The sequence below is a fragment of the Eptatretus burgeri genome, chromosome 2 (assembly GCF_056783735.1).
Source record: "Eptatretus burgeri isolate ZD-2024b chromosome 2, Ebu_testis_v1, whole genome shotgun sequence".
NCBI classification, from domain to species: domain Eukaryota; kingdom Metazoa; phylum Chordata; class Myxini; order Myxiniformes; family Myxinidae; genus Eptatretus; species Eptatretus burgeri.
Genome location: NC_140962.1, coordinates 7,184,765 through 7,209,223, shown reverse-complemented (window position 1 = coordinate 7,209,223; position 24,459 = coordinate 7,184,765). Strand labels below are relative to the sequence as shown.

General features: G+C 41.0%; 1 protein-coding gene and 1 pseudogene across 1 annotated transcript in view; one reads left to right on the top strand and one right to left on the bottom strand.

The window, feature by feature from the left end:
• RAD54B (RAD54 homolog B) overlaps positions 1-24,459 on the top strand; it is a 50,121-nt gene that overhangs the window by 11,446 nt on the left and 14,216 nt on the right. Inside the window, exons 2-8 of the mRNA XM_085861732.1 lie at positions 2,733-2,860; positions 7,072-7,219; positions 19,272-19,434; positions 20,267-20,492; positions 20,791-20,998; positions 21,088-21,227; positions 21,867-22,169. Of these exons, the coding sequence (XP_085717858.1) occupies positions 2,733-2,860; positions 7,072-7,219; positions 19,272-19,434; positions 20,267-20,492; positions 20,791-20,998; positions 21,088-21,227; positions 21,867-22,169 (1,316 nt within the window). The remainder of the gene's footprint in view (positions 1-2,732; positions 2,861-7,071; positions 7,220-19,271; positions 19,435-20,266; positions 20,493-20,790; positions 20,999-21,087; positions 21,228-21,866; positions 22,170-24,459) is intronic.
• LOC147031332 (uncharacterized) lies at positions 13,272-19,066 on the bottom strand (annotated as a pseudogene).

Here is a 24,459-nt window from a genome sequence, read left to right as displayed (position 1 = left end):
ATTGTTAGCTTTCCAATCAAATAAATTGATTATTAGTGTTCCAATCAAGTAAACCGATTGTTAGCTTTCCAACGGTACCATTTTTATTATTCTATGACAACAACAACCATTCAGAATGAAAGCTCATCCACGGACACACACCTCCACCCACAACACATGCAGACGCTTCTCATTTTAGTAATAGATGAGAATTAAATTCCCTTATAAGTATGCTGGGTTCTGGCCGCTGAGCTATATGATGTTGGATTTGATTCAAGACTATATCTGAAGGACTAAACCGACTTCTGGTGCAACACTGCAAAAGGAAGCTGGCCGTCCGGCCTCCAAGTTTGGCATTAAAGTGATGGCATATTTTTACAAGAGTAATTGTTTAAACTATGAGTACCCTTGCCAAAGTAATAGGTTCCTTCTGTGATCCAAGAGTGGGGTTGAACACCTAGGATCTTCATGAAATGTCCTTGTTTATAACTTCAGTGGTGCCATGAGACTATCGGTGATCTTTCAAAAGTATATCAAATGAGTGAGCACTTTTCCGTTGTTACAAGTTGCTGTTGTATCGTGTTGCTGATTCCCGGAAGAAATCTATTCAGTCAACGTATATTTGAATGGAATTTATTTACTATTTTGCTCTGCTGCTTGAATCATTACTGACATCCTGCTGATGTAGTTTCTCCACAGATCAGGGCAGTAATTTGAAAATTGGTCTGGTGACTGGTATAAGATTAACCCTGGCTTTTCAAAAGCTGTTGTGGAGTCTTTTATTTCCAAAACCAACGGTAGAGCCAAGTTGAAATCTCTTGTTAAGGCTATGCATACTCTACCTGAGAAGCACTCCCGTGTCACTTTGCATGTGGATCCTATTATTATGGCTGCATTGGGTCTTTCTCGTTGCCTGGTGCGGATCCCAGCAGGTCGCTCCAAAAGCGACCTTAACGGCCGACCTAGTTGAAGCTCCCGAGCCGGATCACGGGTTCACTGTTATGATACCATACTTGTGGGGCCTCTGAGCCAGCCGAGTATTACGGTTATTGGTGCCACATGCCTTGTCTTTAATTAGCTGCCAAGTGAGCTGGGAGACGCTCAACACGGTTTGGGTACACTGCGTTAATTACCGTTCCCAATTGATCCTAAACAGACTCTTCTAATCGTATGAGTGATCACAACGACCTGAATTCGCCCTGAGACCAGGTATGTTTAATTGGAATAATGCAGAGGAAATAGAAGAAGCAATGTATAATGATCAACAATGAAAACCCCTTAACCCTTACCGATCATACGCTCCCACGAAACCAAACAAATGGGAATCCTTAATTATCTAAGTCCTTATCTCGGCCCAATCATGAGGAGGGGTGGATGTCGTCTATATCTCCTGTATTACATGTAACGGTGCATATCCAATACCATGACTGCATCACCTCACTCTTACTCTAAGACATTTATTAAGGGGCAAACTAAACTAAACTAAGCAATGTTAACCCACAGGAGTAATTTCCTCAACACAATTATCTCATTAGTTTGGAGCATTTGCCTGTCATTTAGGAGTTCTTGCTGTATAATGTGGTTATGGCAGTACATGGCTTTGGTGTAGCTATTCAGTGACGAGCAACAAGACCGTCTAATTGGAGAAATCCTGGCAGAGGACTACGTAAGCCATTTGTAGTCATGCTGATTGATTTGTTGTGAAGGAGAAGACACGGAGAAGGTGGTGTCTCTGGAAGGAAGGAGCTAAGTCACAGAGGAACAAAGAATCTGTTTGGCCTGGAGCTTGTCGTGCAGAGTCGTGCAAGCCCGTGCAGTGTCAAATGCACGTCCTTTGGGCTCTGCCATAGCAGTGTCTTTGAGATGCATCAAATTAGACTCGCTGAGCCCTTTGATGAACCAAGGAGTCGATGACGATGGGTGGAAGATCAACTGGGTTACTAAGGCCTAGGGGGGGGGGGGGCTGTGCATAACATCGGTCTAAAAAGGTGGCCTTTGTGTTTCCTTCAATGCTGTATTGCAGCTAAATAGGGTCATCTGAGGAGTCGTTCCTGTACACCGTATGCGCATCTCTCGGACTGAGGAACGGGTGGAGTTGTTGTGTTATTTTCAATAATCAGTGCAACACGTGGATTGCAAACAGAAGCACTAACCCGACTATCCTGGCATCGCCAAGTAGAACGTGTCATCATCTGTATTCCCCGTTTTCTGAATTTTATACACATCCTCACAGTTTGCTCTCATTGAATCGCCTTTGTGTTCCATTCAGATTGCTCACTGAATTTTAAATGCCCAATCACCTCTGCCTTAGACTGGGATATTTTGTGCACCCTTCCATCCTCTTTGTGTGAAGCGTGTGCATTTAGATTAAGGGTTAACATTTTTGCCGTGGCTCAACTTTGGTGCCACTCTGGGCGGTGTTGATCCCCCGGTCACGTGACTATTTTATGCCAACTCTTTCCTGCTATCAATAATACATGAAAGTAAATGATTACCATTTTTAAAATGACACTGATGTGCAAAACTTAGTAACGCTAACCTTTTAAACTTTCTGACCAGCAATGCTTAACAAACAGTTGTTAGACAGATTTCATTTTTTAAACAGCAGAATTACCTGGGCTGCATTGTACGTAGATTCAAGCATTTATTGAGACGAATTAAATTGTCAAATTTATGTTCTGCTCTGCGGGATAACTTATGAAATATGAATAACCCAAGCAGCTACTTTTACCTTGTGTGGAATCCATGTTCAGGCACAGGTTACAACCGAAAGGAGATCGAGACTTTGGAGGAAGGGCATACACTGATGATTAGTGGAAAGGAGGTGGAGATCATGGGGCAGATCTCCAGAGAAGACTATGACAGTGGCAGGTGTTTCCAGGTAATGCAAACCACTTATTTATTTTTCACAGCCAGCAACCATAAAATTTTGCTGCAATATTTTTGTGACCTAAAATGCACCAGTGCTATATCAATGCTTGATAATGACATTGTACAGGTGGGTGGGGCATGGGTAGATGTGGGGATGCATGTGATATAATGATGGAAATCCAGACTGGGTAATACATGAAATTATTGTTGTAGTCCTGATGTTATGTATGTATACTGAAACGCAAAAGAAACTTACCACTTGTTTGAAATGTAATAAAATTGTAACAGTTCAAAATAAAACAAGCCAACAATTGCTAATTGAAACATTGGCATTTTATTGATGACATGTCAAGTTTTTGACCAAGATACACCATGTCATAAGTTTGTTCTACAGTACAGAACAGCACAGGGTGCAATGTCAGTCCCCTTTCAATACCGTGTGTGGCCACCATTGTTTTGGATACAGGCAGTGCATCGTTGGCGCATACTGCCTACCAGTCTTTGTTTGGATTTCTGCTGGATTCTGTCCCACTCAGTCCTCAATGTCTGAAGCCATCTGACTTAGGACCATCTGCCTGTCCTGCCTTGCAGTGGTGACTCTTGGCCTCCCTGATGAAGGTCTGTCATCTGCAGAGTTGTGGAGGGTGTCTCTGTCAACCAGGGTCGATATCGTCTGGTGTGAACAGCCAAGGCGACGTGCCACCTCACGGTAGCTCAATCCGCCTTGCAGTATGCCCAAGGCACACTGCCGTTGATCCCTTGACAATCGTGGCATGTTGATTGAAATGCCCATTTTGCACTGGCCTTTTTAAAGCCAATATCAAGACATCATGTGCAGCTCATTAAAATCATCCCGTACCCCTTGGCTAATCACTGACAGTCAAAACGGCTGTTCAACAGCTGTGCTATGAAGTGACCATTGAAGGTTCAAGTGACCATCCGTGACCGTTTTGTCTGACAGTGAGGACACTATTGTCCACAAATAAGTTCACACATTTATTACATGCAGTGTTATTGTTGTTATTTGAAGGTTTAAAAGGTGGTAAGTTTCTTTTGCGTTTCAGTATAGTATACCAGTGGAGAATACCTTGTGCATTTAAGCAAGAGTGGACCAAATGCTAATGACAAGTCCACAACCTCCTCCATAAGCAAAATAACTCTTTCCTCTACATGCAATGCCTCCAAAATCCATCTTCTGGTTTTAAGTTGGTGTTTTGTTAAGTAATTTTTTTTTTAAGTTCTCAGGGTGAGTCGATAAATAAAGAAGCTTTTTATTTTGGTTGTTTAGAATCACAAACACAACCCTGTATACACACTCACCGCTGAGTATCCCCTTTGTTTATTGTTTTGCCTGGTTTTTAATCTTGTTTTGCCTGGTAAAACTCCAACTTGGTTTTGAATGTCAAACCAGCTATAAACTGTCATCCTGGTTTCTGGTGAAGTTCTATGTTCAGCAGTTCGTGGGGTAGACGGGGGAATTTAAGAGGAAAGATAAGATAGTACAGAGTTGCTTGGTCCGTGGATGTAAAGGAGACATCTCAGTGTAAATCAAGTAGGGAAACTGTGAGCTTAAGTGTTACGTGTCATCACATGAGGGGTGGTGATCTATTGATTAGGTAGGTACGAAGGATAATTTCCTGATTTCCCCCAGTATGTAATTACTCCCTGTCACCTTTTCCGATGTTTTTGGATTGTCAAGGCTGGCGATAAAGGGGGATCACATCCTTAAAACAACAACAAATGAGCTGAACGTCCAAGCAGGCAGAAAGCCTGCCTCCAGGGGTGACGGCTGTTGAACCACGCCCCTGGAGTGAATGATTAATGGGTGTGATGTTAGAAAGAGGTAGAAGAGCACGTCTCTGGGGGAAGAACAGGGAAGCTTTCCGTTGCAAGAAAAAAGGTTGTCCTGTGTTGTGGCGAGCGGACCTAGTTTGGGATAGAATCGGTGTTCGGAACACGACCAGAGAGAACAGACAGAAGAGAGTGAAGCAGAAAGTTCGGTGGAGACAGGAGGATTGAGACAGGATCGGTGTTCTGGAGAAGAACGAGGAGGGCACAGTGTTGGGAGGACACGATTGAGTAAGGGGGTCTCGCTGGCTGGCTACGTCTGGACACGATGAAATACAGCAACATAATTCTCGTGTCGTGCTGTGAATTTGCCGGTGTGATGGAGCAAGACGCTAGTCATCGACTGTTGAGTTGAATCGTGTGGGACCAGCCTTGTGTCTAGCCATCGGGGGAAATAGACTGCACCATTCTGCAAAGCAGCGGCGTCGGTGAGGATGATCGACGCAAGAAGCTGCACGGCGGTCTCTGAGCCTTGGCGTTGAATATTGCCGCCCAAATTACCTCCTGTACGTTTGCACGCCCAGAGAGCGGCTGCACGCCATTTTGGGTGCATTTTCCCACGCAGACAAAGCGGTTTGGTGACTTTCAAGAAACCAAAACTCACTTCTAGACCCGAAGCTAAGTGCCGAAATAAAGGAGGGATTTTTCTTTGTTTTATTCTGTCCCCTTGTCTGTATTTAAGTCTGTGTGGAGGCACCTCAAAATGGATTTTTTTTGCCAAACATTCCGTCTCATTATTATCCCGTTTTGAATTATCACCATTGTAAATATTTGATTAATTGTCATTTAACCCCATATTTAACTGGTGTCCGTGTAACTGTTGTGGGTTCGAGATAAACCCCCTTGTGCTGTGCATCCATCTGCTCTGTCCTTGTAGCTGTTCCTTCCTGCGCGCACCATAATCTCTGAGAATCTCGGCTGTAAGCCTCCATGGGAAATTGTTTGGCCATCCATCCAGGTACAAGGATACAAGGAAATCTAACACAGGTGGAGGCCATTCAGCCCATCATGTCTGCACGAACACCATACTAATTTATCAACACAAGATCCAAGGAAGAAAATGCAAAAAAAAAAAAAATCTTTTTTTTGCAGTTTTTGTATTTTTTGTTTCTTTTCTTTTTCTTCTTCCCCTCAGGGGAGGGGGCATGGACTTGGTCAAAAACATACATCAACCACCCAACCCCCCTTGACAATACCCCCACCAACAGCACTCCGTACACATGCACACAATCACCCATCAATGCTCAAACTACCTAAAAGTCTTTTCAACATCCCCATACCCCTCTATCTCCATAACTTCCAGGTACCCAAGGGTGTAGCCAGAGGTCCAAAAGCGATGAGGCGAAAAGAGGTGAACTTGGTTGATGTGACGGTGCACGTAGCGCAATAAGAGAGTAAACATCGGGATAATTTTATCTTCCTGTGTAATATTGGGGGGGGGGGGGTATTGTCCTATTTAGGTATTGTGATAGGAATGGAGATAAGAGTATTCAGAGCACTGCTGGGTAGCTTTGATAGTTTACTCCCCAAGGAGCTCAGATGGCCAGAGGGCTCAGGCCAGATCATATTTCAGGAAATGAGCGACAAGGCAACTGCCTCGTCTGCCTCAGCCTGGCTACACCCGAGGTACCTATCTAATTATAATTTAAACTTATCTACTTTTTCTGCTTCCACTACCTTTCCAGGGAGATCATTCCATACATTAACTACTCTCTGAGTAAAAGTCCCCTGCCTTGCTTGCTACCATCTTAACTCTCCTCCTCTTTACTATCAGGCTATGGCCCGTGGTCCTCTGACTGTCCACTCTGTTGAAATTTTTATTTTTAATTTTTGCCCACCCAGAGAGGAGGATTGAGACAGGATGGGCAAACCCTCTGGACACGACAGTATGATATAACTATTCACCACCATGATACTTCTACAGCATTTAGCACATCAAGCCAACACCTTTTATGAATCTTGTTACATTTCCATGCCTTCAGAATGAATGAAATACCTGAACACTGTGTTACTTTGGTGAGACCAGATTAATGGGTGTTGACATCTTGAATCTGTTGCTGCATCTCCTTTTGACTGCAGCAAAAGTATTTCTTGCTGGCTTTGCACAGCAGACATCACCTGTTCCTTTGCATTGTTCTCCTGCAAACATTATTAGAACTGAGGTTTGTGCCTCCCTTAACAAGTAGAAAACTCGAGGTAGAAACTGTTACCTGGTGTAAAATGTGTTGACATTTGTGACATGTTCTGCATTGGCATTCTATATGTATGAGGCTTACTTTGTCTTGATCATTACAATGTATGCACCAAGGAGGAAGTTACATTTATTTGCAATATCTGTGTATTTTATGCCTGCCTATATTCCCACCCGATTAGGCAGCCATGGGGATGACTGACCTTGTCGAGCCAGGGACTCGCATCGGGAAACACTTTGCTAGCCCTCTACAACCACGCGCCGCGGGGGATGGTCTGAAACCACTTGAGGGGCGAGCCCCAAAACCTCGCTTTGACCCTTTTGCACCGAGTGAGATTTGCTGATTACCTTGATCTTGCATTCTTGTTTTTGTAGTGCAATGGATTCAAAATGTTCTCTGTCTTGTCAGCACTTCCTTTTTTTCATGAGTTAACAGGTCAATTCTCAACCCAACTAACGATGAATTGTCATCTTTGTGCTTTGCATGCATCAATGAGTTTTTCAAGGGTAATATTAAGCCAGCTGTCTCATCTATTCACACTTATTTGTGGATGTGAAAGATCTCACAATAGCTATCAAAATGGGCAGGATGTGCTGGTGTCCATCCCAAATTGTAAATTCCTGCACTGTGTGTCCAGGGGCACTGTGTCGAGTCATGTATGTTTGGAATTCCCTCTCTCATAATATGGATGTATGATGTTATTTCATGATATGAAGATATATATATATATATATATATATATATATATATATATATATATATATATATATATATATATATATATATATATATATATATATATACACACACATATATAAAGTTTGATTTTGAAAGTGATTGTCAGACATTTATTTTATTCGACATTCCACAGACGACGAGATTAATTTAGTACAGTACTTGTTTTAAACTAATTGTCTTTATCATTTGACATGTTGGAATGATCAGGTCACATATTACAGTGACATTGGCCTGTTCTTTCATTATACGGTGTACTATGTCATTATTATTCTGACGTTATCTAATGTTGTACCTATAAGTATGATTATGCATCCTAGTTGTAAATAAAATTTGTATGACAATTAGATTTTATCTCATCGTTTTGCTATAAAGATTTAAAGTTAAGTGTCGATGCAGCACTATCTTCGATTATCTAAACCCCACCTCCTCATCCTTACAGAACCTTGGATAGGTGAGCCAAATTAGTGTACTCATCCCCAGTGTTCTTGTTATTAACTCCACCATTTGTTTTGCTTCAAAGCTGGCATCTGTGCTTGTGTTGGATCAAACATCTCATCTCAAATATTCATTTTGCAGCTCTCCAATTGTTTTTTTTTTTAATTTTATTTATTTTTTAGTCTTTTTAGCTGAAAGTCTCTTCCACCCTCCAAATGTGTCTGCTATTTCTTGCATTCTACCCATGACAACAATTATTCTGACCTTATTGACCATTTTAGTGATTGTGCTTTGACCTCTGTCGAGTGTCTGCTTCAAACCTGTCCATCTTGTGAAATCATTGTGTTTGGTTATCTTAATATTCATAATACCACTTGGCTTCTTCATTTTTCTCACATTGACTGACCTGAACAAAAATGTGAAGCATCCGCAATTATATATATATATGTATATATATATATATATATATATATATATATATATATATATATATATATATATATATGTATATGTATATGTATATGTATATATATATATATATATATATATATATATATATATATATATATATATGTATATGTATATGTATATGTATATATATATATATGTATATTTATATGTATATGTGTATATGTATATGTATATGTATATGTATATGTATATATATATATATATATATATATATATGTATATATATATATATGTATATGTATATATATATATGTATATATATATATATATATATATATATATATATATATATATATATATATATATATATATATATATATATATATATATATATATATATATATATATATATATATATATGCATACTAGCAGGGTACCCGTCACTGACGGGCTCATCGACATCTCATCTCAAATGAGTGTGTCTTCGTATAAACGGGATTTCAGTGTGCAGATATCACAGTAGGTGGAGCTGGTAACCTTGGCAACCTCATTCCATTCCACCAGCGAAGATTTCCATTCCATGCTTGTACCTCCGAAGTACTACTTGGGAGTAAGTGTGATATTAGGAAAGCTTGGCAGGGAAACTAATTTAGGCACGTTTTGGGCCTACTGCCTGATGGAAGATCACCAAAGTTCGTTCCATGCCAACCGACCACCTACAGGCACCTATCCCTCTCCACATCGCTTCTTCAATCCCCAACACTGCCGCCTCTATCTATACTCCCCATAGCTTTGCTTTTGGCAATTTCAATTTGCTTTTTCTCACAGCATTTCAATTTGGTTTCCCATTCGATGATCCATAGATCAGTCGTTTCAGTTTCACTTTTCTACATCAGTTTTGCTTTGGGATATCAGTTTCGATTCGTCATCGCAACTTGTGATGCGACGCTAATGGTGCACGAAAAACATCACTAAAAATGATTTTTGGAGGATTTTTTTTCGATTTTCTAAAAGATGTAGAGGGGGGCCTAAAGTGTTTAAGGGGTCTTAGGGTCTTAAATGGATCTAAATGTCTAAAGGAGTCTAAAGGCGAAAGAGCAAAATCAGTTTGAAGTGTCCAAATGGTCTGAAATTGTCCAAAGGGTCTTAAAAGGTCTATACATCTCAAAAGGGTCTAAATGGGTATTAAAGGGTCGAAGGGGTGTAAAGGGTACTAATGGGGGTCTAGAGGCCATACAGGGTGTAAAGGAGTAAAGCTGTAGTTAAGAAATTACCTCATGTAAGTTAATAAATTAACTCTGGCATGCAACACGGCAATAATCGGCAAAATGACCTCTTCATGACTGTTTAAACCGCCTATTTCGATGCATCCCGGTTAAAAATCTGATCGTAGAAAGTTTCGTTGTGAATTAACTTTGGGAGCTCAAAACAGTAAGGTCACAAACAAAAAAACATTTTGGTTTTATAAATTGAGATGGACAACCTATTTTCCTGTTGCAGCCTTTTCTTCCTCTTCTCAAGGAGGTGGCGTCACTTTTTTTTCTTCCACCAACCAGTTTACAGCGAGATCTCTCGTCAAAGCCATGGCTAATGGAGAAATGCTCAATCAGAACCCTGTTCAAGGTTATGGGAAAACACCCTGAAACGTCCAAAAAGTCCTTTTACAGATCGGTTTTAATATGTAACGAAAAAGGTCATTACATAACGACTCTAGAAGCATGCCCCCAATCCCCTGAAAGTGTAAAACTCAATAACGTTTGGACACCCACCCCCACCAAACTCCAACCCCCAACCCCCACATGTTAGGTACGAAATTTTTGAATGGCCCCTCAGATAAGACATCGTTAAGAAGTTGGACATATCGGTAATGTTTTAAGGAATTAAATGTATCTCACCTGTGATTGAATACTTATGATAGTGACGAAAAACCATTTGAAAATCAAAGAAAACAATGGTTGCCAAGGTTACCGGCTCCACCCACCACGATATTTTGTCACTGAACTTTTACATTGAATTCCCTTTTTCTACCAGTAATACACTCTAAAAAAATTCTCCTTTGAGGTGAGACATTTACGATAAAATGAATCAAACATCTACGATCAATTTACGATCAAAACTCAAATCACGATATTAACTTTATTATTTCAAATGATACGATGCATGTATATTTGAAATGTATATTTGGTGAAGTTAGCTAAGATGGCAACGTTTTTTTTTCTTTCTACAAACTCTCTTTTCACCCTTGAGAGTTATGTCTTTAGATGAACAGTAAAAAAATACCTTTAAATCGATGTATAGGTTGTGTTTGTACTATGTAAGGTTTTTGAATGGTTCACGCATTTGAGAGGTCACGTGACTCCGCCGATTTTTAGCGATCCATGTAAGGTCTTAATTAATAGTTCTTTTTTCACATTTGATACTACATATTTTGATGATCGGAGGTTACCACTTCACCAAATATATCAGTATCTGGGTTGAAATCTGAAAGAAAATGGGCTTTTCATGAAGCATTGCAGAAATGGATCTACCCTTGTGGATATGGCGATAGGTGGCAGCTCGTGTGTTTATAATTTATGAATTGTGAGAAAATGACTTTAAAACCCCTATTTAGGTGTACCATGGTAAACAATGTGATCCTATAAAGTTTCGTGGTGATTAATCTTAGCGGCTCTGAGGAGTAGGGTCACAAACAAACAAATAGTTCGCTTTTATATATAGAGATATATATTGTTGCGGACCTGTGGTTGCGGGGGAACTATGAGGGTGGGGGGTATCCCTGGTTCTCCCCTGACTCATCAGGAATCGTAGGCTGTCACACACGAAAAACTTCGTGTCACGGCGGGTCACAAAATGACTGCGAACGCCAACAGCTTGACCACGTGACTTAGGGTCCTCCGTCTGACACCCTTTATCTAAGAACACATGATCTCCTTATTGGGGAATCGTGCCCTCAGCAATGATGCTATTATCTTTATTGGATCGTGATTAATGTGGTTGAGCTTTCCACAAGCACAATGCCGGACTGATACGAGAGCCGTTAGTGGGGAATTATAACCTCCCGGCTAATCTACATACGGACATTGTTGGACCAATGGAAGAAAAGACAATCACGGGTAGATTTGAAATATAACAAGAATAATTTATTTACAAAGAGCGATTAGAAGTATGGGAAGGAGGGAGGGGAACTTGTAGGCTTTAATGGCGTCAAAGGGAAACCGGGGCAGGAAAAGAGGAAATGCAATAAAAAGAGTGTAATCAAGGTGTGTATTTATAAAAAGGGAAAGCAAATGTACAAGTTGCAGACTTAACCTATGCCTTACCTACCGGCTAACGAAACGATACCCATCAGACCACACATGGGGAGACAAATTGGGACTGGTGTGTACGCCACCGTCACCCTCCCCAACTTGGTACCGCTCTCCGAAATGGCCCCGACACTGCTCTCCACCACATAGGGTCCACCAGCTTCATTGGGAGCACGAACGTCGAGGACCAGAAAAAAAACGAGTGCGACGACCCAGGCGCAGAGAGAACGAGCGCATGCCACAACCAGAACCCCGATAGCTCGAGGCAAAAGAAGAAAGAGAGCACGGCAACTGGGACCAAGGTAGCTTGGGGGCGATGACAGAGAAAGAGGGACACGTCATCACGTGCTGATGTCTCTATTCGCCCAACGGATTGACAGGGAGCACTAACTACCCAACCCAACGCAATTAATGACATACTAACCCTTATTGGGAAGGTGTTATTATTATCGTTCAGTATGTAGATAACTATTCTAAAAGTGCACGTGATGTGTGCGTTTCAATTTCAGTACGCGGTTTATAAAACCACAATAATGTATGCAAGTAAAGATTTGCATTTGGGAGTATAATCAATGGAATCAATGGTAAATTCTCCAACCTTTAATTAAAACAAACAAATAATGACAACAGTTTTGATGAACAACATGTGCCAAGACACGTGCAACCATTGACCTTTTTCAAGAATGATGAAAATTATCACAACATCCCCCTAAATGCCCGAAGGTGGAGGTGGGCCAAGCTAGACAACCAATCAAAGCACGTATCACGTCACTCGCCCAATGTAACCGTTGACCAATTTTAAAAACCATCACCACATTGACAGATCAAACGACACACTCAAATAAATCAGTTGCATTACACAAACAAAATTTCAAATGACATGAGAAAATAATTTGTAATTATCATTGTAAGTAAACACAATCAGGTGTCATCAAGCATGCCGTTAAATGCATTAAAAAAAATTCACAACTGTATCATTATAAGGGTAAAAAGGTGGGGGGGGGGGGGTACGAGTGTTAGTCCTGACTGAACAGCCGGTGAACGTACTAAGTGGAATCCCCATGCAATGTCTGGGATTCCCCGGTGCGTTTATGCAAGAGAGGTCCAAATGCTAAAGGTAAATCCACCACCTCCTGCATGATCAATGTGAACGTTTCCTCTGCATGCCAAGCCTCCAGAATCCGTCTTCTGGTTCTATTTGGGGTCGAGCCCAAAATTCTAACCCTATCCCATAAAGGTGTGTGTCTTGCCTTGAGCCCATGTTTGGCAATTGCAGACCTGTTGGGATAATTGCACTCAAAGGCGTTCCGGTGTTCAGCAATATATTGGCCTCAGGTCCTCCCTGTCTCTCCCACAAACTCGGCTACACAACCACAGGGTATCTCATACATCACCCATGCCTTGTCCTTCCTCGGTAGCTTGTCCTTTACCCTCATCAGGGCTTTCTTGAGAGTGAAGACTGGTTTTAAACTTACCCTCACTCCTGCCATTTTCAATACTCTGCCGATCCTCTGAGATACACCTGGTATAAAAGGAGGAACACAAAGCCCCTGGGTTGTTCTTTTGGTTCCAGCCTGTTGTGTGGGCCATGTAGGATCGTTCTCCTTTTTAGTAGCAAGCTGTCCGGGTAACCATTAGCCTTCAAAACCTTCTGAAGATGATCCACCTCTCTCATCCTGTCTTCGATGGAGGATGGTATCTCACGTGCTCTTTTTGAAAGGGTGTGTACCACCGATCTTTTGTGCTCCAATGGATGACAGGAATATAAGTCGAGATAGCGGTCGGTGTGTGTGGGCTTTCTATACACCGTGACCTTCATGGTTCCTTTGGGATCCCTTGTTATGAGTGTGTCTAGGAAGGGAAGGACTTCATTCTTCTCCTCTTCATGGGTGAAATTGATCGATGTAAAAGTTTTACTGATGGCCTCATGTATGGAATCCACCGTGTCAGTGGGGCAGATGACGAAAGTGTCATCCACATCGCGGAACCACACACTTGGCTGTACTTGTAGGAACAGAAATGGTCCACTTTTCCAAATCCTCCATCACCATGTTAACGATGACGGCCAATACCGGCGAACCCATGGCATTGCCAAAAACCTGTTTGTAATACACTTCGCCAAAGACAAAGTATGTGGAAGAGAGGCAAGCAGAGAGCATGTCACACACGTCCAGCGGCCTTAAGGCACCCGCAGCCTGTTTCCACCAATCGCCGGTTCACCACCTTGATCACCAAGGCTATGGGCATGTTGGTGAATAATGAGACGACATCAAAAGATACCTTGGTCTCGTGTGGTTTGGTGGTGACACGTTTCACTTTTTCAGCAAAAGCCGTGCTATTATGTAATAATCGTGCAGTTCGGCTAGTGCCTTGCCCAGCATGCTGCAAATTCACACAGCACGAGCATGAGAATCGTGCAGCCTTCATCGTGCCGAGAGGAGAGCAAAGTGAGATCCTCTGTGTAGCCACATTCTTCCCTCAACTACTCGCTCAACCCTCGCTCTGCACTTGTGCGTTCCTTTTTCGCTTTGAGCGGAACCAACAAAGCCCCCAACTTCTTGGCTTCTCGCTCCCTGATGTCACGCTCATCAATCGTCAGTCTCGCGGGCGTGACTTTGCCCGCTGTCACCCTTGGAGGCAGGGCTCCTCCCGACCTGGTCATGCAGCTCGGCTGTAATGGCTGTTGCCGTTACGAAAACATAATTCTATCATTGCTGGTTGGCAATACAAAAACATCGGAAAAAGTCAGAGGGGTGATTCCATACTGGAGGAATTATCCTTAATCCCTATCTAATTAGCACTGCACCACCCCCTCCCCCCCCCACCCGTGTAGTGACAAGCAACACTTAAGCTTACAGTTTCTCTACTTAATTACATCGAGACGTCTCCTACACGTCCACGGGCCAAGCAACTCTATACTCTCCTGTCTTTCCTATGAAATTCCTTCATCTACTCCACAAACATAACGATATACTGTTATGGATTTGGAAGCCTTGTGCACACTGACAGTCAGCAGCTCCTGCAGTTCAGTTATCTTGATAAGTATATGTGTATAGTTATAATCCATCCCCTGTGTCTAAAGGGAATTTCATGTGTGCACTGCGGGTTTATTTTTTTAGTTAGGTTTTTTTTATCAACTACAACAACAACAGCAGACCGTCGCCTCGCTCCACCGTCGCCATTGCGCACGAGGCCTTAGGTGAGGAGGTAGGCAAAGCTACAATCGCCTCAGCTCCGACTCCGCCCCAGAAAGGTGGGAGTTGCCCCGCCTACGATGGGCCTGTCCAATGAGGGACGGCCAGCAAATCGCGCGATGCAACCGTCCAATCAGGAGGCGAGTGGTGAGGAAAGAAATCCCTCCCACCTCAAGAGAGGGAGAGTGATCGGCGCGTTCTGTCTGGCGGTCTGGGTCTGCCTCGCCTGGTGTTGCCTATCAGGGGAAGCTTTTTTGGTCTCAGTCGCCTCGTCATCTCTCGCCTCGTCCGCCTTCGTGTTGGCTGGCTGGCGTCCGTCGCTCTTTCCCTCATCCATGGTGCTTGGTGCTGCATTGTGGCGGTAGGTTCGAGTCCCACCACCGGACAAGCTCGACCAGGCCGCACGAGGCGGACAGGTGCAAGAGTAGGTAGGCTCTTGCCCTCAGCTCGCCTTCCCTCTGAGCTGAAAGGCCAAAATAAAGACCTGATGGGGTCCATTTCTTGTGTGTGTGCGTGTGTGTGTGCGTGCGTGTGCGTGTGCGTGTGCGTGTGTGCGTGCGTGCGTGCGTGCGTGCGTGGCGCCATTCTGTAAGTAGAAACTGTTTAAGTGCCTTGTACATTGTAAATTGAATTTCTTATAGTCGTGATAACTCTACTCTCTGTGCTCCCCTGCCCCATTATAAATAAACCCCCAATTGTTCAATGTACCAGCTCGTTGTCTGTCACTTTCTTTCATTGACCCAGCATGGTGCGTATTGGAAATTAGGGAGGCCGTGTGCCGTAAGTTGTCATTGGGACCGGCACGGCTCTGGTAACTCCCACTCGGTACGCTGGACCCGAGTCGGTACATGCAACTCGGTTCGGACATAGTCGGCCGAGGGTGTGACTTCCCCGGTGGTTAGACGGCATGAGAACTTAGGTAAATTGGAATAGACAAGTGGACCCTACCTCATGCTGTCGAAATATTGGCGACCACGGTCCGCTAAGGGACCCGTGACCTTTCGGACTTATCCGAGAGTCACGACCTAAATTCCGGGGTGTTCGGTGGTGACGACCCTACTGCTCCCCCTAGTGGCCGTTTATCACCACTGAACCCTGGCCCACAACAATACTACTATTTCCAGCTTGTCAAAGAATGAACTCACATCTCCGGTTGTCTTAATGATTTATAGCACTCAACTTGCTTCTGAATTACAGGCCGACACTTCATTCTCAGGTTTCTTTATTAGCACCCTCTTATCACTTCAGACCATTATTTTATTTCTACTATATCTATCACACCCTTCAAACCCAATCCATCCATCAAACGCTTACTTTGGCAATTTACTCCTGCTAACTTGAACGAACTGACTGATTTACCATACTCTATTACAGAGCATTGGTTCCACCAAAGCAGTTTCTTGGCTAGGAGTTATGTTGGGTGGTTTGCCATCCCTCTCCCAGCAGTAGTTAGAGCAGGAGTTTGGCCAGGGTTCCAGTAATCGCTCATCCACTCTTAGCGAAGAACACCGTGAGATCTTTAACATCCATCAACTATGTCGGCAGACTGGATGCCCAGTTTAACGTCCATCCGAGGGACGGCACACGTTGATGAATCACCCTTGTTTCTTGCCTATGAAACATCAGGATGACAGTTTATATCTGGGTCTGGATTCAAACCTTGGCAAGACAGCTTGATGAAAGTGTATACCTCTAGGCCATTATGATAGCCCTTCAATGAGCTACACCAGTTCAATTCTGAATTCCATTGGAAAGAATATTGTGGCCAGAACCTTCTGTAACTACCATTGCCATTTTACTAATATAATCTTCCTTAAATTTCATTGTTTATCCCCCATTGTATCAAACCTAGTGAAATGTTATATCTGAAATGGTTCAACGATCACTGCTCTGTTACAGGTCACCAATAAATACCCCTTTCTTCCAAGCATGGAAGTCTCCTTGTAAACTAATTAACGAAGCCTCTGTCAAAACACACAATCATTGATTGTACCTCGGTTATCAATCAGTCTAAAGGTCTCTTCAATTATCATTCGTCTCAAGGTCGTTTACTGATCCTCTTGAAGCTGTGCTTTTGTGATCCATGGCTAAATACATCTCCTGTCACATCCGTGAATCTTCTTGCTCACCTCCCATCAATCCTGATGGCTCTATTTCTGATAGTCCAAAATCCAAGGCACATAAATTTGCAACTTTTTGCCTCCAACTCTACTCTCGACGACTCTGGGAAACCCAGCCATCGACGATAAACTATAATTGTGCCTCTGGTATTTGTTACAATGAGGACAGTTTGACAAACCCTTTGGAATTTTGAGGCCAAAAAAGAAAATGGTCCAAATGCATCCCTGCCATTGTCTTGAAGAATTGTGCCCCTGAACTGACTCCTATTCTAACTCTGCCTACTCGACAGGGATGTTTCCCACACCTTGGAAGTATGCACATATATACCTTGTGCCTAAATAGGTGATTAATTGAAACCATCAAACCACTGCATGATCTCCTTAACTTCCACCCTTTTGAAGGTTATGGAAACTGTTGTCACCAAACAGCTCCTGTCCTTCCCTGAAAATTCAACTTTACTTTGTGACTATCCACATGGATTCTGTCAAGCCAGTTCTACTGGTGATCTACTCATTTGTATTATCAATATACAGTCTTTGGCCATGTGTTGAAGTGGGGGCATGACTGGCCGGTAATCTTAAATGCAAAGAAAACTAAATCGTTGTCCGTGTCTCGTTCCAGAAACAGGTCTTTCCCTTCTGTGCACATGGGGTCTTCAACCTTCACAGAATCATCTGAGCTTTGGCTTCTTGGTCTGGACATCTCTAACCTCCTTTGGAATAAGTACATGTCTGGTATTGCTAAGAGTGCTTCCAAGCGAGTTGGTTGTCTTTATCGAGCGCAGAGGTATTTACCTGCTGATGCTGTTTTGTACCTGTATAAGACAACTATACGTGCCCTCATGGAGTACTGTTGTCACATTTGGGCTGGAGCACCAGCCTGACACTTATCTTTACTTGCTCGGCTCCAGAAACGCATAGTTAACCTGGTTCGTGCGGAGATGGGTTCAACTCTTCAACTGATCTCTCACCGTAGGTCAGTTGCCGCTCTTAGTTTGTTCGACACATATTTTCAAGGCAAATGTTCTGCTGGAATTTCTAACTTGGTTCCTCCTGTTCGAGTGTTTGGATGGAAGACTCGGTTTGCAATCTCTGCACACCCACGTACTGTGGCTGATCCAAAGTGCAGAATTAAAGGCTATGGAGATAGTTTTATCCCTCATGCTGTCTTACTTTGGAATTTACTATCTGTAACATGCTTCCCATTATCCTACAATCTACCCAGCTTTATCCTACTTCCTCCATCTTTGAGGTTACATTGCATTTCACCTGACTTCTGCTACTTCCTTTGTCTTGGATGTTTTTGGCTATTTTTCTCTTTCTTTTATTTTGTTTTGTTTTATCCTTATCTTTATCTCACCTTCCCTTAGCCCCTTACCTAGAGTGGCTTTATGCCTTGTTTAGGGCGATTTCCATGAAAAAAAATTCACTCTCATGCCATTGACTCAACTCTGTACTCCCCTGTAAACTTTAAATCTTGGTTGTCTTTTTCCTAGTCATTGAATGCAAACTGTAATTCAACTACCAACTCTCGAAATTCTGATATTGATTCTTATAATGGAAAGGGCCTCAAACAACCTCGTTACATTCAACCTCACTAAGGCACAATCCATTCTCATCTATACTAAAAGTTAAAACCGATTTTCCTTCTCTTTTGATGTTTAGCACATCCCTCACACAGACCTCCACCATAAACATTCTGGGGACTGAAATTTTTTCCCATCCCTCCTGAAAGCTCCATATTGTATTACAGTATTGCCAGAAACGCTCCCGGAAGCCCCCATATTCCCCATATTGTATCGGCAGTATTGCCAGAAAGGCTTCTCAAAAATTTGGAGTTCTTTTCTAAGGCAACAAACTGTTTCACCTGTTTCAACAACAAACTGGAATCAACTGTTTCTGCTTTCCCAACTGCCGACTACCTTCAGCAGTTCAAGGCCTGGAACAATAAGCTCTCCCTGATACTCCCTCATTCCTTCAGGTCCTTTATTACGGAAGGGTCATTCAGGATGACCTACTGTAACTTTAGTCTACAATGTAAAATTAGCGTTGGTAATCACACAACACCAATCAATCCATTGTGTATGGGGAGATCGTCCGAAAGTTGATGGCTCTTCACTGAGTGAAAGTTCAGAATGGTTGTCCCCTTATACCCGCTGTTCCTCCTCATAATTACAGATGCGTTGGTGATGCCACGCCCTAGCCTGATTCACCAGCGGCAACACAACAACAGCTGTCTGTCATTGGTCGACGTTGTCGTTGATCCTCATCTAACGAGCCAGTTGCGCCCTCATCAACGAGAAGGAGTCACCTTCCTTTATGAGGCCATCATGGGTTTCAGGTACCTTGTGGCCAACCCTGAAATGAGATCAGCAATCCAGGAAATGCTTAGAATTTTGACATTTTTACCTCCACCACTGAAGATGAAGGAGGTTATGTTTTCACCTTTCTCTGTCTGTCTGTCTGTGTGCAGGATATCTCAAAAAGTTGTGGGCAGGTTGGGTGTGTGACGAGGACGAACTGATTAGATTTTGGTGAAGATCCGGATCTGGATCCGACTACTAGAATTTTAAAACTGATTCTTCACCATTGAGAGATAGGGCTAAAAATGATATCTAGCATGATATCTCAAAAAGTTGTGAACAGATTCAGATGAAACATGGTAGGCACGTTGGGTGTGTGACCACGGCGAATTTATTCGATTTTGGTGAAGATCCGAATCCGGATCTGCACACAAGAATTATTTAATTTTTTTACGTGATTCTTCACCATTGAGCGATCGGGCCAAAAACAATATATAGCACGATATCTGAAAAATCTATTGGGTCCGATATGTTCTCGTGGATCAGGAATTATGTGGTGGAGGTATGCGCTCTACCTAGTGCCCTTCTAATTGCTTTATGGATTGCTGTGCTCATTTTTATTGTACATCATTTTGTGCCACATTAGACAAAGTTGTGTATTTTTTAAGTTTTGATGCGTACATGTATAGTGAGGTTATGATGAGAAATAAAAACAGCATTTTTCATTTGTAAAGAAAGAAATTAATTTTAATTTATTTTGTCTTATTATATTTTGGAGGATAATCATGATTTCATTGATTCTGATGGGCAAATATATGTTAATTTTTGACGATTTTATAAACCTTCATTTTTTGTCATCTTCACACACAGATCCATATCTGTACATGGTGCCATCCTGGCCGATGAGATGGGCCTGGGTAAAACCCTACAATGTGTGGCACTGTTGTGGACGCTACTTCGACAGGGACCATATGGAGCACGCCCGATCCTGCGACGTGTCCTCATTGTCACGCCGGGAAGCCTTGTCCGCACATGGGCACGCGAGTTCTACAAGTGGTTGGGCCCTGAACGGCTGAGGCCATATGTTGTGGACCAGGTTACATGTTTTGTCTTCAGTTGCATTAAGTGCTCAAAGTCTGTGTTGTTTGACCAGACATCCATTAGGGAAGGATTTCTCACTTCACTGAATATTACAGAGGTCACAAAATTAACATGAAACTTTTTTTTCTGATTTAAGTTTTTTATTTATATCTACAAGTACAGAGAATGAAACACTGAAGTTTGGATCATGAGGAATTTGCATATTTTCAGTCTTGAGTGGCTTGACTAGCAAGTCCATTAATTGGGTGGTGGAATGGATATGTTGACCCCCATTTCTTGTCGTCGTGCAACAGGATCACAAGGTGGATGGATTTTCTGCATCTCCAATGCAGCCAGTATTGCTCATCAGCTATGAGATGGCACTGCGCTCAGTCGAAATCCTTCGTTCTGTGCCGTTTGGACTGCTTATTTGTGATGAGGGTCATCGGCTAAAGAATGCAGCTGCAAAAACAGCTGTAGCTTTATACAGTCTTGCATGTCCACGTCGTATCATCCTCACTGGTAAACCCAGTGAGAAGGCATTGATATTGTGATTGTTTTGTCATTACGGTGCCATTTTATTGGAAAAATGGGACATCTTTCTTTTGCAGGAACGCCTATTCAGAATGATCTGCAAGAGTTTTTCACGATAGTAGACTTCGTGAGCCCTGCGGTTTTAGGCTCGTCTTCCTCTTTCAGAAAGCTATTTGAAGAACCTATTATAGCCTCACGGCAGCTTGGTGCTACTATGGTTTGTACAGTGTGTTAAAAATACTCTTTGCACAAGTCATTCTCCTTTAAAAGTATGCGTAGTGGGATGTACACATGGTGTAACCCAGATCCAATTCAAACTAGAAGGACAGTCGGTGGAGCGCATACCTCCGCCACGTAATGTCTGATCCACGAGAATATATCGGGCCCAATACATTTTTGCAATATCATGCCATACAGTACTATATCTTTTTTGGCCCTATCTCTTATATGGTGAAGAATCGCTTAAAAAAAATTAAATATTTCTCGTATCCAGATTCGGATTAAGATCTTCACCAAAATCGAATAAATTCGTCCTTGCAACACACCAAACCTGTCCACCAAGTTTCGTCTGAATCTGTGCACAACTTTTTGAGATATCGTGTTATATATATAGGTTTTGCCCTATCTCTCAATGGTGAAGAATCACTCGATTATCAGATCCGACTCTACACGAAAATTGAATCAATTCTTCCTTGTCACACATCAAACCTGTCCACAAAATTTCAGCCAGATCCATCCACAACTTTTTTGAGATATCCTGCACACAAACAGACAGACAGACAAATAGACAGAAAGGGGTGAAAACATAACCTCCTTTACCTTCAGTGGTGGAGGTAATAATCATGTCTTTCTGCAGGAAGAAAAGCGACTGGGTGAGAGTCGGGCTGGTGAGCTGCACCGACTCACAGCATTGTTTACGCTGCGTCGTACAGCGGCTGTCAATGCACGTTACCTGCCACCACGCCATGAGTACGTCGTCTTCTGCCGCCCTACATCCCTACAACTAGCCCTATACCACCGTCTTCTTAACTCTACCACTGTCCGCTCTTGCCTGGGCTCAGGAGCGAGGTTTGGAGCTGACCGTAGTCCACACCTCGTGTGCATCTCGGCACTACGGAAGCTGTGCAATGAACCCAGTTTGCTATACACCTGTGTGAAGGTAGGAGGATATTTATGCACCAAGATATTGGCGATACATCTTAAAAATTACCTGTGACAGGTAATGTCTTATGAAGTTTAAACTTGTTGATTAATTTAAGGAGATCCACATTAAACCTGAAAACATTACTAATGTCTGAAAGAACCATTACAGTCACTTTTTTAATATCATATAACTAATTTTCAAAAGAAATGCAGGGTGATTATGATTCGAGATGATTTACAATTAAATGACAAGTCTGTAAGTGACCTACTATGTTTTCCTAAAGTATGCATAGTTTCTACTTTGCTTTTGAGATTTGTGCAGAAAGAGTTATGCAAAGTGGTGTTGTTTGTCTCTGACATTTTTAACATGAGGGCTATTTATCATTACTTAAAAAAAAATCTAAAAACCATGATTATGAAATTATATCAGCTGTGATATGGAATTTTTCAATGATTAGGAATTTTTAAAATTTCATATCAGCTATGATTAGGAATTCTTCCATGATTAACAATGTTTCTAAATCAAGATCAGCTATGATTAAGGATTTTTCTAAATCAAGATCAGCTGTGATTAATAATTTTTCTCAATCAATATCAGCTGTGATTAAGAATGTTTTTTTTAATCGACTTCAACTCTGATTAAGAATATTTCCAAATCAATATCAGCTATAATTAGGAATGTTTCCAAATCAATATCAGCTATGATTAATCAGAGCTGATGTCGATAAAAACATTCTTAATCATAGCTAATATTGATTGAGAAAAATTCTTAATTATAGCTGATATTGATTTCAAAAAATTCTTAATTATAGCTGATATTGATTAGGAACCATTCTAAATCATAGCTGAAGTCAATAAAAAAAACATTCTTAATCAGAGCTGATATTGATTTGGAAACATTCTTAATCAGAGCTGAAGTCGATAAAAAATCATTCTTAAGAATGTTTCTAAATCAATATCAGTTATAATAAAGAATTTTTCAAAATCAATATTAGCTATAATTAAGAATGTTTCGAAATCAATATCAGCTATAATTAAGAATGTTTTTATCGACTTCAGCTCTGATTAAGAATTTTTCTCAATCAATATCAGCTATAATTAAGAATTTTTTTTATCGACTTCAGCTCTGATGAAGATTGTTTCTAAATCAATATCAGATATAATTGAGAATTTTTCTAAATCAATATCAGCTATGATTAAGAATGTTTCTAAATCAATATCAGCTATAATTAAGAATTTTTTGAAATCAATATGAGCAGTAATTAAGAATTTTTATAAATCAATATCAGCTATGATTAAGAATGTTTTTATCGACTTTAGTTCTGATTAAGAATGTTTCTAAATCAATATCAGCTATGATTAAGATTTTTTCTCAATCAATATCAGGTGTGATTATGAATGTTTTTTTTTTCATCGACTTCAGCTCTGATTAAGAATATTTCCAAATCAATATCAGCTATAATTAAGAATGTTTCCAAATCAATATCAGCTATGATTAATCAGAGCTGAAGTCGATAAAAAATATTCTTAATCATAGCTGATATTAATTTAGAAACATTCTTAATCATAGCTGAAGTCGATAAAAAAACATTCTTAATCATAGCTGATATTGATTTAGAAACATTCTTAATCAGAGCTGATATTAATTTGGAAACATTCTTAATCAGAGCTGAAGTCGATTAAAAAGAAAAAACATTCTTAAGAATGTTTCTAAATCAATATCAGTTATAATTAAGAATTTTTCTAAATCAATATCAGCTATAATTAAGAATGTTTTATCGACTTCAGCTCTGATTAAGAATTTTTCTAAATCAATATCAGCTATAATTAAGAATGTTTTTTTATCGACTTCAGCTCTGATGAAGAATGTTTCTAAATCAATATCAGCTATAATTAAGAATGTTTTTTTTATTGACTTCAGCTCTGATTAAGAATGTTTCTAAATCAATATCAGCTATAATTAAGAATGTTTTATCGACTTCAGCTCTGATTAAGAATTTTTCTAAATCAATATCAGCTATAATTAAGAATGTTTTTTATCGACTTCAGCTCTGATCAAGAATGTTTCTAAATCAATACCAGCTATAATTAAGAATTTTTCTAAATCAATTCCAGCTATGATTAAGAATGTTTCTAAATCAATATCAGCTATAATTAAGAATTTTTTGAAATAAATATGAGCTTTAATTTAGAATTTTTCTAAATCGATATCAGCTATGATTAAGAATGTTTTTATCGACTTCATTTCTGATTAAGAATGTTTCTAAATCAATATCAGCTATGATTAAGAATTTTTCTCAATCAAT